General features: G+C 37.5%; 1 protein-coding gene across 1 annotated transcript in view; it reads left to right on the top strand.

Annotated features, from left to right (window-relative positions):
- The window catches only part of LOC108716124 (kinesin-like protein KIF26B), a 192863-nt gene that overhangs the window by 138920 nt on the left and 38267 nt on the right, over window positions 1–15676 (top strand). Inside the window, exons 6-7 of the mRNA XM_041562761.1 lie at window positions 12095–12301; window positions 13684–13777. Coding sequence (XP_041418695.1) covers window positions 12095–12301; window positions 13684–13777 — 301 coding nt within the window. The remainder of the gene's footprint in view (window positions 1–12094; window positions 12302–13683; window positions 13778–15676) is intronic.

The following is a 15676-nucleotide window of genomic DNA, read 5'->3' as shown; positions in this document are numbered from 1 at the left end:
GGTCAAACGTAAAATCCCTTTTTTAAAAAGAATCACAGCTTTTAAACCCAATGATGAGTGAGGCTAAACCATCTATCATATATATATATATATATATATATATATATATATATATATATATATATATATATATATATATATATATATAAAAGCAAAATAGTTGCAGTTTTATAACTACCTCTTTCATAAGAAAGTTGGCTGCAGGTAAAAGGCTATTTGTATGGTCATTTCTTGTTTTAAAGTCTGGTAAAGCATTTCTTGTTTTAAAGTCTGGTAAAGCAATGCTGTTTCCTCTGTGGTCTGGATATCATCTGTAGTTTGAAAAAAAGAGAACAGCATGTATACTTTTATTATTGCCAGCAGTATTGATCAGGGGTTGTTGACTTTTAAGAGATACATTTATGATATGGCTTTCAATATTTTCTGTCCTAGAACTGTGTGAATGAGAGCCTTGTTTTGGTTCCATACAGGATTCCTTCATATTTGGGTAAATAGTCCATCATTCATTAATTCCCATTAAAAATTGTTCTATATTTTACCACATTGATTTGTGGCACCGGGATCTTAGCATGCCTTCACACCTTATTGAGCCCCAGAGGTTTCCAGAAGTTTTGGAAAGCAAGTATTAAATAGAGCTAAGTAATTTTGCATAACATGGGACCCAGTTGTTCACAGTGGAGGTTGACACAAATATCTACAGGTACACATTTGTTTTCTTCCATAGTTAAACTTTAACTTAAAGACACTGCATCCGCTTACTAGTAAGATGTAGTTCAGGAAAAATATACTTTGCAAATGAATTAGCACAGTCTTGTTTCCCCAATGCTTTATCCTTTAGTAGTCCTGGCTCTTCCTCTGTACCAAGCAGCTCTCCTTATACATCCCCTTCAGAAGTGACTCCTCAGAATCTGACAAATTTGCCAAAAGAACATATTTTGTTTATATATACACTGTCCAGAGAACTAAGTCCTTCAGCAATAATGTATACATCAAACTCCTTTGTTAGGGCTTATGTATATACCATTAAATGAGTTTGGATTGTATGCAAAGTTTGAGATGATCAGTGCTATGGAGGTGCAGAGGAAGGAGTCTGGTAGACCAGATGGTCTTTGAGATAAGTGACAAGAAACTACTAGCTTCTGAACATGACTGGGAAGGTGTGAGAGGTGAATACCCTTAATCATGGGATAAAATAAAAGGTTCAGTTGTACACAATGTATGTAAATTACTTCTTGTGATTTAGATTTAACTGTCAATGGTGTGTTGCACCAACCTCGGGACTCAATTTTGTACAGTAACCTATAGAGATTTTTTAAGAGTTTTATGAGTTGATCTCAACGAGTCATTTCTAGTTAGTGCTCTAATCTTGTTTGGAATCATTTTCCTCTGAAGCTACTCTATGTCTAGATATCACAGTGCAGTCTATCTCCACCTCTGAGCTATGGGGTGGAAACCTGGTGCATTTATTAACAAGTGTCTCTAGTGAAATAGATTAGCAACATGGACATCTACCTAACATATATGACTCCTTCCCTGTAGCACTTGAATGTGGCAAGGTTGCAATCCATCTGGCTGCAAATTATGTAGAAAACACTTACTAGAAGGCAACCATGATCCAGAAAGCAGCTCTTTATGTGGCAGCCAGCTGTACCTTCTATGTATATTTGGGCTTTGATACTTTTTGATACTTTTACATCCAATAACTGAAAAGTTAAAAGTCTGGATATCTTAACTGAGGGGTCGTGGTGCAACACAGAAAGATGTGTTGTGATGCAAAAAAGGCACAGAAGTAATGAGATGGGACTCAATTTTGTTCTAGCATTCAGTATAATTGAACTAGATTCAAATAATGATACAGGCAGAGGATACTGACGCACTCTACACTACATCGCTAAACCTGACTGGCAGACTTCAGACTGGCAAATTATAATGTGAAATTCTTACAAAAGGTGTGTGAAAAGAAGAATGAAATGCAAAATAATAAAAGGAAATGAAAAGGAAAATAAATGAAAAATCCTGAAAAAAAGTACAACATATTGTAAATATAGGTAGGAAAACAAAATGGCAGGAATTACATGTCCTGAAAAACTGAATTTGAGTAAATATGGTAGATGTCCTTAATGGTTTATGGTAATTTGGAGATTAAAAGATAAAGGCTTACCCTTTGACAAGTATGATTAGTCTGTTTTACTTTAAATATGGGGTCAGGTTCAACTGGGTTCTGGTTCACTCAAAGATTTTGTCTTGATTTGGTTATAAGTATTCATTATATTTCTGTCTTCTACATTTAAAAAGAAATGCTAAGAAACAAACTTAACGGAAACACATTCCTTCATGTTTTTGGCATCCAACAAATTATAGCAGCCCAAATCACTTGAAAAAAAGCAGACCTTATATTGTATAGGTGACAGGGTTCTAAAGATATAAAGCCTATCAGTTACTATTTGCTCTCCCGGAGATTGGCCCCTGTAGTTGGTTAATTTATATTTTTCTTCTGAAATTGATTGTAGCTAAAGCTCTCACAGTCTGTGTGAGTGGTCTTGGTAATTGCAAGTAGTATCAGCTTAAGGCCCATTAATTATCAAGGATTAGTTAAATACATTGGACTAAAAGAATAATGGCATGCAGGAAGCCAGGCATAAAAGTCCAATTTCCTTTTGCTTGGAAGAAAATAGATATTTAAATCTGTGTGCCTTGTAATTTAATTACACTAAAGAGCAAAACATAATGTATTACTCTTCTTCGCAATAAACAGTATAGTGTAATATCATGTAAAAAAATCAGTTGGTGTATTATGTGAATTTGCAAAGTTTAAACAAAGCTTTGAACAATTTAGATTCACTTTAGTTGTGGAAAGCAGTTGTAGTGGTATAGAGTTAGAGTGTGATTAGGGTGTAGATATGTATGTTGTGGGGTGACCAAAGTCTTCCATACATTAAAAAATGCTTGAATTCGGCAACTGCTTAACAAATATGCAGATTTATGGGTGAAATTCAAAATATTTTCAGACATCATGTGTGGTAGACCATTCATACCATTCAGTACCTGTATGCATTCCAATTAATTATAGATAAATGAAGTGTTGCAATGGTTGCCAAGAATACAAATGTCTGCAGGGCTAGAACAACAGGTCATCATAACTTTACTAAAATGTACATTTTGTTTACCTCATTATTCTCTCCAGAAAGTGGCCAAATATGTCAAAGAACCCTTTTCTTCTGGGTAGAAATGCATTTAAAAGCACTCACACATCTATTACTAAATTTCATCCAATTTGTAAAAAAGGTCAAAAGATAATACTGAGCGTCTTGCGTGAACTAAGGGGTGTTTACATTTGCTAACCCCATTCAAACTTGAGTTACTGGACAGTTCACTATGAATTATATAAACACAGGCATGATTTGGGGTACTTACATTTACTGAATTCATTAGTCATTTTAGCAGTGTCATGAGTACTAATTATGGGACATTAAGGGGACATGTTTGCGCCTCCCAAAGTTCACCAGAATATCTTTTTGTTGATTTGTGGCTGACCACAGCTGAGCAGTTTATCCATCCTTTATACATGGCTACTGTCTTAAGATGCAGAATGAATAAATCTGTTTTTTGTTTTTTTTCTTGAAAAAAAACAACAAAAACATAAAACACCTACTATAGGTGCCAAACATAACTGCCTTATATGTAAATGCAGTGGATTTCAGAAAAACCTCTTGAAATAGACCCTTAAAATGAGGCTAGATAAAAGAGGATTCATATTTTCATATTAAATTCAATTATTAGATTTTCTAGCATTGAAGTGGTCATTGACATTTTATTGGCCTTTTATGATGTATACCTGCAGATGTAATCCTCTGATATACTGATTTGTATACTTCTTTTCTTCACTTACATCCTTTCTGTTCCTCATTTCAAATTAACATGCAATCACACTTCATTGTATCTTCTAATATTCTATTCTTAAAGTACTACTTCATTTTTTTAATTCTTTTTTTGAATAACTTACTCAGCTGGCAGTTTCTACTTTATTTGTTTGTATGTATTAGAGGAAAGGCACACAGGGAATGTTGTTGCACACAAATACCTTGCCATTGCTCTAAATGTAAATTGTTGTGGCTATGTAAATTGTGCAAAACCTGCCAATGTATTTTGCTGGATTAAAGTGGAATTTAAGTCTAAAATAGAATAATGCTAGAAATGCTGTATTTTGTATACTAAACATAAACATGCACTTACTGCACCAGAAGCCTAATTAAACACATGATTTATGCTTTCAAAGTTGGCCGCAGGGGGCTGTCATCTTTATTAAACATCTTTCCAAGACCAAGACTACGCACATGCTTAGTGTGGTCTGGACTTCAGTTGAGAGGTTAAACTTAGGGATTGTCATAAATTATGAAAACAGCACAAGTCAAATAATATCTGCCAGAAGCCGATACAGCAAGACTGATTAATAATCAGAATATGCAGACTGCACTAGGTCTGTGGATACAAATCTATACATGGTCTCCGGCTGCTTTACAGGGAAACAAACAAAGCTGCTAGAGGTGGGGGAGTTCCCCCTGCAGTTTGAAAGTATGATTGTTTCTCTGCAGAGCAGATAGAGACTGTCTGAAGTTTCCTTTCTGCAGCTGTCAGAGCAAGTAAAACAAAGGAGGAATTTCACTGCATACAGTCAGGTTTATCATAAAAACGATACACATTTTTTTAATTAGAGTGTATTGGAGACAGGTTTAATTTCCATTAAAGAAATTAAAAATGGCATTTTATTTTTTTGCCTTTACATCCTCTTCAAGCAGAGGAGTATCACTGCACTGCAGGTCAGTTGAAATTATCTCACTCAGATTAGTTCTTGCCAATCATTGGAATAAGGTATTATCTATCACAGGATCCCTGACTGCATTAATTGTTAAATTGCAGTATTGCTCAAACAGCATTTTTAGCATGCCAGGCCCCTATAGGGCTCTGCTCTACACACTTACATTTTACATACATTTTTATATTGCAAGGGTGTTCTCCTAGAGCTCCAGGCTATACTAAATACTCCTAGCTACCTTTCACTCCTACTTATATTACATATAAGACCTATATTACTTCTAGCTAAGACTTGTTCATGGGGTCCCTTTTTCCCAACTTCCAATGAGAACTGGCATTTCCTTGGGGTTTTTTTGTCTCCAGTGTACCTTATGTCATTCACTTTTCTCTGTGAGGAAATTCAAATAGAACTACTATGGGTATCCCTTTTACCTTCTATGCCACTTCTATTCTAAAACACGGCATTGTTGGTAAAATCAACTGTGTCTGATGTTGCTTTGCACACTGCACTTACTGTGGACCATTGTGAAAAAATTGCACAGTACTCTAAACTAGCTCCCGACTACGTCCAAGAACAGTAAGCAATTACATGGAAAAAAAACACCCACCCCCTTAATAACACACTCACCACTTTAATTTCCGAATCAGGACTGTATGGCAGGTGGATACTACAATAACAATTGTGCCTTCTACCTTGGGAAGACACCGACAGGCAAGATAAACGTATTTTATTTTTGTAGTTTATATATGTTTGGTTTCAAGAAGAAATAAAGAACACATACCGTATATACCCGAGTATAAGCCGAGTTTTTCAGCATCCAAAATGTGCTGAAAAAATCTACCTCGGCTTATACTCGGGTCAGCGGTACCCAACCCGACCAGCTGAGATTGCAGTCACTTTTAATCATTCCTATACCAACAGTACACTTGGGGAGAGACTGCAATATCCCACAATGCCCTCTGTTGGTTATATGAAAGAATAACAGTGACTGCAATATCACACAGCGCCATCTGTTGGTTGTATGAAAGAATAACAGTGCACCCTCTGTTGGTTATATGAAAGATTAACAGTGACTGCAATATCACACAGCGCCATCTGTTGGTTGTATGAAAGAATAACAGTGCGCCCTCTGTTGGTTATATTAAAGAATAACAGTGACTGCAATATCACACAGCATCCTCTGTTGGTTATATGAAAGAATAACAGTGCGCCCTCTGTTGGTTATATGAAAGAATAACAGTGACTGCAATATCACACAGCGCCCTCTGTTGGTTATATGAAAGAATAACAGTGACTGCAATATTACACAGCGCCCTCTGTTGGTTATACGAAAGATTAACAGTGATGGCAATATCAAACAGCACCCTCTGCACATGGTAGTGGGACAGTGGGACAATGCACACAGTAATCCGTTTGGCAATTCTCTGTCACCATCAACTTTGCAAAGAAGTCCGGTTGATCGCTGGGGGGGTCGCTTTGGCAGAATGTGCGCTGCTGGGAGACAGGGCTGTAGTTGTGTCTAGGCTTATACTAGAGTCAATAAATTTTCCCAGTTTTCATAGGTAAAATTAGGTACCTCGGCTTATACTCGGGTCGGCTTATACTCGAGTATATACGGTATATTAAAAAAATACAAATTGTATGCTGTTGTAATACATTGATGGGTAGATTCTATATCATATCATTCCCTTTAGAGAAGTGGTGCACTGCTATGCTTACTTCTCTTTTTTAGTATTGTTCACATGATTTCACATGATGTGTTGACAATGATAATATCCACCAAATGCTGGTTTATCTATTGCACAGCCTTATCAAGGGCATTGAAGCAAAGCTGAGATCTGCTAGTCTCACATGATTTGGGGATTAAAAAGGTGCGATTGAAGCCATTTTCAAATAGTAATAAGAGATTCTATCTGATAGTAAGCATTCTTAAACGATTGTATTCCTGAGCTTAGTTACTGCTTCTGTTTCTGTAATAACCTGTTTGTTTCCCTGCACAACTCCCCATAATGACTTGCTCTCTGCAAACCAATTTCCTCTCCCGTTCTTCATGCTTTCACTGAATCATTGCAGTGCGATAAATTCATATACCTGCTTCCAAGAAAATATCATCACTAGGAGCAAATTATTTTGTGTTCTCCTGCACGCCTCTAGGGCAACCAGTCAGCACTTGCTCAATGTGCTTACCTCATTCAGCATCGGTGCAAGACTGGAACTGATTTTTATGGAAACCACGTCAGGCTTTAATTCATAAATACACAGAACTCTTCCAAATGGTTATGTAAACCAGGCACCATAAACATTCCCTTCTTGTAATTTCAGATGCCTTTTATTTTCTATAGTACAGTGGATTAAGCATAGTCATTTCTTGCATCCATACATGCAGGGAGAAGTGTAAACATGTATAAATCTAATTGCAGCAGATATTATTTATTATGTTATACTGCACCACTTAATATTTATAATAATTTAAGAAGCAGCCATAAACTTCACCATGCTGAACTCCCTTTCATTAAATTTGCAGTATTACTCAAGAGTCAAGTCAAGAGTGAGTTTATTGTCATTTCATCCATATATGTTTGTACAGTACACAGTGAAACGAAACAACGTTCTTCTAGGACCATGGTGCTACACAACACAACATAGATGTACCGGACAACAGACAAAAAGTGCTAGTGCAAAAATATGCAACTCCTGCAAGACAGGTCAGCACAGTGCAGGGACAGGACAAGACAGTGCACACTCAGCAGATGTAATTTGTTAAGTAAATAATGCTTAATATCAGATATAATGGGTGTACAGGGGTGATCCTGGCCCCTCTGCCGCCTGAGGCAGCAGCAGTTGTGCCCCCCCTCCCCCGTGCGTTTACCTTTTTGCGCTTGAGGGGGTGCAAGGGGGTCCACAAGGGTGGCAGAGAGGGCCAGTAAGCAAACTGGAAATTCGGCTTTTCTAGCGCAGAGAGCGCAGTTAGGCTCTCTGCGCTAGAAAAGCCGAATTTCCAGTTTGAAAAATGGAAATTCAGCTCTTAAAGTACCAGGAGCAGCATTTTTGCCGCCCCTGGTACCTAGTGGGGCTCTGCCGCCTGAGACGACAGCCTCAACTCGCCTCATTGGCGAAGCGCCCCTGTGGGTGTATCATTGTGACATGACAGTAGCAAGAACATGATAAAGAACATGACAAAGTGCAGATGTGTTCATAGGGAACAACTGTATCCAATGGCTATTTATCCATACAATGGCATACAGTGGCTGTGTAACGTTGTGGTATATAGTAAGGTCAGCTGGAGTGTGTGCGTGAGAGAGATCTGTCCAGTCTCCTGTGTATTCAGGAGCCTTATGGCTTGGGGGAAGAAATTGTTACACAGTCTGGTAGTAAGAGCCCTAATGCTTCGGTACCTTTTTCCAGGTGGCAGGAGTGTAAACAGTGAGTGTGAGGCGTGTGTTGGATCAGCCACAATGCTGGTGGCTTTACAGATGCAGCGAGTGGTGTAAATGTCCGTGATGGAAGGAAGAGAGACACCTATGATCTTCTCTGCTGTCTTCACTATCCTCTGTAGGGTCTTGCACTCCATGACAGTGCAGTTCCCAGACAGTGATACAGCTGCTCAGGGTGCTCTTGATAGTCCCTATGTAGAAGGTTTTGAGTATGGATGGTGGGAGATGGGATTTCCTCAGCTTGCGCAGGAAGTAGAGGCGCTGTTGGGCTTTCTTGGCTAAGTAGCTGGTGTTGTGGGACTAGGTGAGGTTCTCCGCCAGGTGGACACCAAGGATTTTGGTGCTTATGACGATCTCCACATTAGAGCCGTCGATGTACAGTGGTAGTTGGTCACTCCTAGTCTTCCTAAAGTCAACAACCATCTCCTTTGTTTTGTCTACATTGAGAGACAGGTTGTTGGCTCTGCACCAGTCTGTTAACCGCTGCACCTCCTCTCTGTATGGTGACTCCTCATTATTGCTGATGAGACCCACCACGGTCGCGTCATCAGCAAACTTTATGATGTGATTTGTGCAGTGCGTGGCTGCATAGTCATGCGTCAGCAGAGTGAACAGTAGAGGACTAAGCACACAGCCTTGAGGGGCTCTGGTGCTCAGTGTGGTGGTTCTGGAGATGATGTTTCCAATCCTGACTGACTGAGGTCTGTCGGTTAGGAAGTCCAGAACCCAACTGCAGATAGAGGTGTTCAGTCCAAGCAGGTTCAGCTTTTCTATCAGATGCTGAGGAATGATAGTGTTGAATGCTGAACTGAAGTCTATGAACAGCATTCGAACATAGGTGTTTTTTTTCTCCAGATGAGAGAGGGCCAGATGGAGGGTGGTGGCTATTGCATCATCTGTTGAGCGATTTTGATGGTATGCAAACTGTACGGGGTCCAGTACTGGTGGCAGCAGGGTTTGATGACAAGCTTCTCAAAACACTTCATGATGATGGGGGTGAGTGTCACAGGATGGTAGTCATTGAGGCAGGAAACTGATGACTTCTTCGGCACAGGGACAATGGTGGTGGTTATGAAGCACTTCGGGACAGTGGAGGTGTTCAGGGAGATGTTAAAGATGTCAGTGAAAACATCCGCCACCTGATCTGTACATTCTCTCAGCACTCTTCCAGGGATATTGTCTGATCCTGCAGCCTTCTGTGGGTTTACTCTTTCCAGAGTCATCCTCACGTCAGCCACCGTCAGATGCAGTGCCTGGTCACTAGGCAGAGTGATGGTCTTCCTCATTACTGTGTTGTTTTGTGCTTCAAACCGTGCATAGAAGTTGTTCAGCACATCTACAATGGAGGCATCACTGTCACAGGCAGATGGTGTTGACCTGTAGTTTGTGATACCCTGGATGCCCTGTACATGCACCGTGTGTCGCCATTCTCAGCAACCGCTCCTCCTCTGCCTCGCCATTCTGTCAATCCCTGTCAATCCCTGCACTGGCTTCCGTTACCTTTCAGAATCAATTTCAAATTAATGACACTGACTTTCAAAGCACTTCATAACTCTGCCCCACCCTACATCTCTGAACTCATCTCTATATACTCACCCACTCGCTTACTACGCTCCTCTACTGACCTGCTACTCAACTCTTCTCTTATTACCTCCTCACATGCTCGCATTCAAGACTTTGCAAGGGCTGCACCCCTCCTCTGGAACGCTCTCCCACGGTCTGTCCGACTTTCTCCCAACCTTTCTGCTTTCAAAAAATCTCTGAAAACGCACTTCTTTTGAGAAGCCTACCCTCACTCTGCTTAACTACCAAACGCAACACCACATACAATACCACATTTCTCATCCACTTAATTCGATCTTGCCCACTCCCACACCTCTCCCTTCCCTTTAGACTGTATGCCTATGCATAGGGCTTTCCTCACCTTTTTGTACCTGTATTGATTGTGATGTTTGTTACTCCATATATTCTATATATGTAATTCATGTGATGTAGTTGTATAATCACATTTACTTTACAGTGCTACGCAATATGTTGGCGCTATATAAATACATGTTAATAATAATACTCCTGCAGTGTATGCGTGCTTAGCTACTCTGATAATACACAAGGGCTCATTTTGGCCATTATAACCAGTATTTCTGTACATAAATAATAGTAAAAACTGAAACACCAGTATGTATTTTTAGTTATAACTATGTATATATGAATATAGGAGTCCACGTATATTCTTTAGTGCCAAACTGATTTGGGCCTTCTCAGAGTTTTAATATGAAAACAATAATTTAATGTAGTTCAGTGGCATAAATTAAAAGTTTAATAAAATCTTTCCTGGGTCACCCAAACCTTCTTGACCTCTCGAAACATGATCACTATTGCACACATACATTAAAGGAGTTGTTCACCTTCCAAACACATTTTCAGTTCAGGTGTTTTCAAATTGTTCACCTGAAATAAATCCTTTTTCAATTGCTTTAAATTTTTTATTTTTTACAGTTTTTCCAAAATTCAAGTTTACATATTTATGTTCCTGTCTCTGGTGTTTCAGTCTGGCAGCCCAGTGATCTAGGTGCAGATTCTAAACTATTACAATTTGCTCCATTAGTTGATACATTTCCCAACAGCTTCTATGGAATATTAGCAAGTATTTTATCAATTATAACAGTTGCCTTTAAATGAACTGTTAGTATGACGTAGAGTGTGATATTCTAAAACAATTTGCAATTGAGTTTAATTTTTTATTATTTGTTGTGTTTAAGTTATTTAGCTTTTTATTCAGCAGCGCTCCAATTTGTCATCTGGTTGCTAAGGTCCAATTTACCCTAGCAACCATGCACAGATTTTAATAAGAGACTGGAATATGAGTAGGAGAGGCCTGAATAGAAAGATGAGTAATAAAAAGCAGTAATAACAATACATTTGTAGCCTTACAGAGCATTTGGTTTTTAGATGGGGTCAATGATCCCCTTTTGAAAGCTGGAAAGAGTCAGAAGAAGAATTAAAAAACAATTAAAAAACTATAATACATAAATAATGAAGACCAATTAATTAGAATAAAAGTTAACTAAAGGTGAACTACCCCTTTAAGGAAACTCAGGGATTCTGCTCAGCAGGGCCAAAAGATAAGACATGTATCAACTACTGTACCAATTTAAAACAGTTTGCAGAGTCAAAACCTCCCTCCCAGAGCTGCTATTCATTCAATAGTAGAAAGACTATCACAAATAGAAAAGTGTTTCTTTCTGGTGAACAACAACAATAGTGATTTCTATGGGGCTACTCTTACTCTTTTTGGTTTCCAAATGAAATGTAGTCATGCATTCTGCCACCTTTATATAAAATTCACACAATGAAAGCTGCAATTTCAGAATCTTAAATTTAGTAAAAGGTTAAACTTTTGTTTCTGCTGCACCATTGAATAACATTTTTTAGTAAATTGTATCACTTTTTATACAGCCTTTTGGAAGGGTCCTTCTGCTAGTAGGATAAAAAGATTGCTGACAAAACAGTGTGTGGCAGGCATATGGTATGTCCAGCTATTATGAAGTAATTATGTCTAGCAGTATGGTATACCCCAGCTGGACATCAGAAGTGTCATTCAGATGAGGAACATGGCAGATGCACCTCAATCTTACCAGTGAACTCTATATTAGTGTGTTGCAGTTCAATTTTCAAGAATAAACTTTGGTCGAACTTCCTTGTCTTATTATGCTTATGCAAAGTATTTCACTTTAATTGAAAAAGTCTGTTGATTTATTCAATTTCAGTCAATTTTAGTCAATTTCAAGCACTGCTGTTACTGACACTGAGTATGAGTATCACAACTGTATTTTATCTCTGTCCACAGGTAAAAGTCATGGTTCGAATTTGTTCCACACTTGTTGGAGAGTCTGCTGATTCCAGCTCATTCTTAAAAGCAGATCCACGTAAAAAACAGATTACGTTATACGACCCATTATCCTGCAACGGGCAGAATGCTTTCCAAAAGAGGGGAAGTCAGATACCTCCAAAGATGTTTGCTTTTGATGCTGTCTTTCCCCAGGATGCATCACAGGTAAATTATACTTTTCTTTGTATTTTGATTAAACTTTAGCTAATAAGAAATTACATTTTATTTTGGTTTGTATTAAAATAGTGCAGGAAGTATTTGTGTCACTTTTACTATTTTAGTAGGGTAGATTAAATTCTCCTACTTTCCTTCCAAGTGTACCACCAATGTTATAAATATATATATAGGCACTTGACAAGGAAGGCTCATACCACTTTTTATACTCTATATTTATTTCTTGGGAAACACAAGCCAGGTTTTATAGATATTCCCACTACCACAGAAGTGATTCAATTAAAAAAATATGTTCTCTAGCTGTTTTTATTATGGATTATACTTCATAGAAAGCCAACCAGTACTTCATGAGGAATTTCAGTTCCTAGGCTATATGCTATATAAACACTGTGCTTTGCTGCTTTGGGAGTGTTCTATATGTCTGTATTTAGCCACATGGGGTTTAGGCAAGGTTACAGTTGTATGAATAATTAGTGTACTGCACCAAACCTACTAGCTACATTACGGTTAATATAAGCCTTTGGTCTAAGACCATAATTGAAAATATGGGAACTGGGCTGTAGGAAGATACACTGGTCAGGTCATTATTAATTCAGCACTGGCATTTGCACACTGTAAAACAAAAACTCTATCTGTCTGCAACACATTAAATCACAGCTCATTAATTTGCAATGCAATAGAATTGTGTGCGTTTAAACATTAAATGGGCTCCCTTACATTTTATATACCTCATAAATTTTGGCAGGCAGTATAGAAAGCCACACCAGTGGTTGATTGTATTTCATGGAAGCCATTCCTGGCTAGTAAAGGAGCTGATTATATCTGCACAGGAATTCATGAATTGTAATGAGACAATCTCAGCATTTTGTGTGCAAAATGTATTATTTATGTCCTTTTGTGTTGATTTTATCATTACAGTACTATACAGGAAAAAGCAGACTTTGCTGAATGCATTTTTTTATTTTAGAAAATGTGAGCAGAGGCAATGACTGTAATGTTTAGAAGCTTTCCCAAAATATTTTTTTATATGGTGATTTTTCTAGTGGATTTTGTCATTTGTATAAGGGACACATTTGATATATTATACTTAAAGTCAGTTTTAATAACTTTTAAAAAACATTACTTTTTACATTGTTATCCCTTTTGCGTAACATAATTCCTGCTCAAAAACAAGATGCCCATTAATAAAAAACTTTTTTGAAAATATTTTTGGATAAAAGTAAGAAAAATCCTGATTTCATAAAGGCAAATATTTAAAATGATCGGGAAAATGCTACTTTTTTTACTAGATTGACTGATCAAAGTGTGGCCGCAGCTCAGAACTTCAATAAATGCATATCTATTTTCTCTAAATTGCTGATCCTTCTCTCCAGGCAGAGGTATGCGCTGGGACAGTTGCTGAAGTCATACAGTCTGTGGTGAACGGAGCAGACGGCTGTGTGTTCTGTTTTGGCCATTCAAAGCTTGGTTAGTTATGTCTCCTCATCATTTATCTGCATATAAATTAGAAAAATGATTAGAAAAGGTTTGTGTTCTGTAAATAACTGCAGTTTTTTTTCCTTATTCTCATTGTTTGTTTGAGAAAGTACTCATTCAGGAAAGTACTGATTGATGCAGGAAAAACTGGACATTTCCCCTCTTTTTTTTTAAATATCACTAAGCAAAGATAAGGAAGGCCCCATTGCATAGGTGGGGTAATTAAGTAAAATAAAAAAAATGGAATAAAAAATAATGCTTCATTCTGTAATTCCCCAAATGAATGGTGCCTCCATAAACTAGTGCTGGCTTTATCTCCCCAGGCATATTGCATGCCTAGTATATACATAAAAAGCATTTGTCCATTACTGTCATCAACTCAGGTTTTTTTGTGCCTGATGGATAACCTATGGAACACAAAAACCCCTAAGTACCTGGTATGGGGAAAACAGTGTAGCTGAAATCCTCTTGAGCAGTTCCTCTAATAAAGCCATCGTTTTCTGTAAGGATACAAATACAAGGTATAATAATAGCAACACATCAACCTTGTGAGACATGTAGTCCCTGATTCATAAACCTTCCATACATATATATAATTACATTTTCCTTCTTGATGCATGTCAGTGATTTGGGGATAAGAAAACATCTTCAAACTGTGTCCTTACTGGTTTTTCTTTTGCTATTGTAATGCTAGTTATAGGGGTTGTACATCTTTAAATTAACTTTTAGTGTGATGTAGAGAGTGATATTCTGAGACAATTTGTAATTGGTTTTTATTTGTGTTTTTTTAGTTATTTTGCTCTTTATTCAGCAGCTCTTCAGTTTGCAATTTCATCAATCAGGTTGCTAGGAACCAAATTACCCTAGCAACTATGCAATTATTTGAATAAGTGACTGGAATAGAAAGATGAGTAAAAAAAAGTAGCAATCCTCACTGGAGTAAAAAAAAACTTGTAAGCTCTAGCTTAGTAACTAAACTTTCATTATTAACAGCAGATTTTCTGCAACATTCCAGAAGCATTTGTAAGTGCAGTTCTGTCTGTCTGGTAAATACATAGGTGCCATGCTGGGAAAAGTGAGTGATGACTATAACATGAGAGGTGTCCGGAAATATCCTCAATAATCATGTTATGACTTGCACCTCAGTAATAAATAGTATTGTGTGTGTCTGCAGAGGAGTTATATGGCTACTCACCACTTCATCAATGAGTCACAGTCACTCAACTTTGTTCTTTTATCAGTTTGGGCAGATGTCCAGTTTGTGCAGTTTGTGCAGTATGTCTCAATCACATAGACAACAGAAAGAATAATTATTGTTGCAATAATCTACTATTTTTACCTTGGTCAACAAAACTGGGCAGCAGCCTTGCTGTTCTTAACAGTGCTATTATGTGTTTTAGCAAATGTAATGGCCCACAACAATCACTGCTTTGGCTGAAATAAAACAAAATATAAATCTGATAATGTAGTAATGTAGGTGTTGCAAACATCAACTGTGATATTGTATTATTAAATAAGAAGGTCCCATGACAATGGAACACATAAAAATGCATAAGATTGTAGGGTCAGCAACATAATAAATGTCAGATATAAAGTACAAAGTATGAAGGATGAGGAACAAACTGACAATAATAATAATATTGAATATTGAATAATACAATTTTGATGAACGTCTCATATTGTCCTTATATGGTGATAAATAAAACACAATGTCAGTGTTTGTTTCTAAGTTACTGCATTTTCTAAGTGATAAGGTGAATACTATACTACATTATTCGGATTCATTTTATATTAGGTCCATTGTTTGTATTTTCAATTCACAATAATAAATACAACCATTACTTTGATATATCCTTAGTGTATGATTATGTAGTGATTTGGCCCCGGCAG

This window comes from Xenopus laevis, chromosome 5L (assembly GCF_017654675.1).
Source record: "Xenopus laevis strain J_2021 chromosome 5L, Xenopus_laevis_v10.1, whole genome shotgun sequence".
Taxonomy (NCBI): domain Eukaryota; kingdom Metazoa; phylum Chordata; class Amphibia; order Anura; family Pipidae; genus Xenopus; species Xenopus laevis.
The sequence above is the reverse complement of the archived record's forward strand: the minus strand, read 5'-3'. Positions and strand labels throughout refer to the sequence as shown.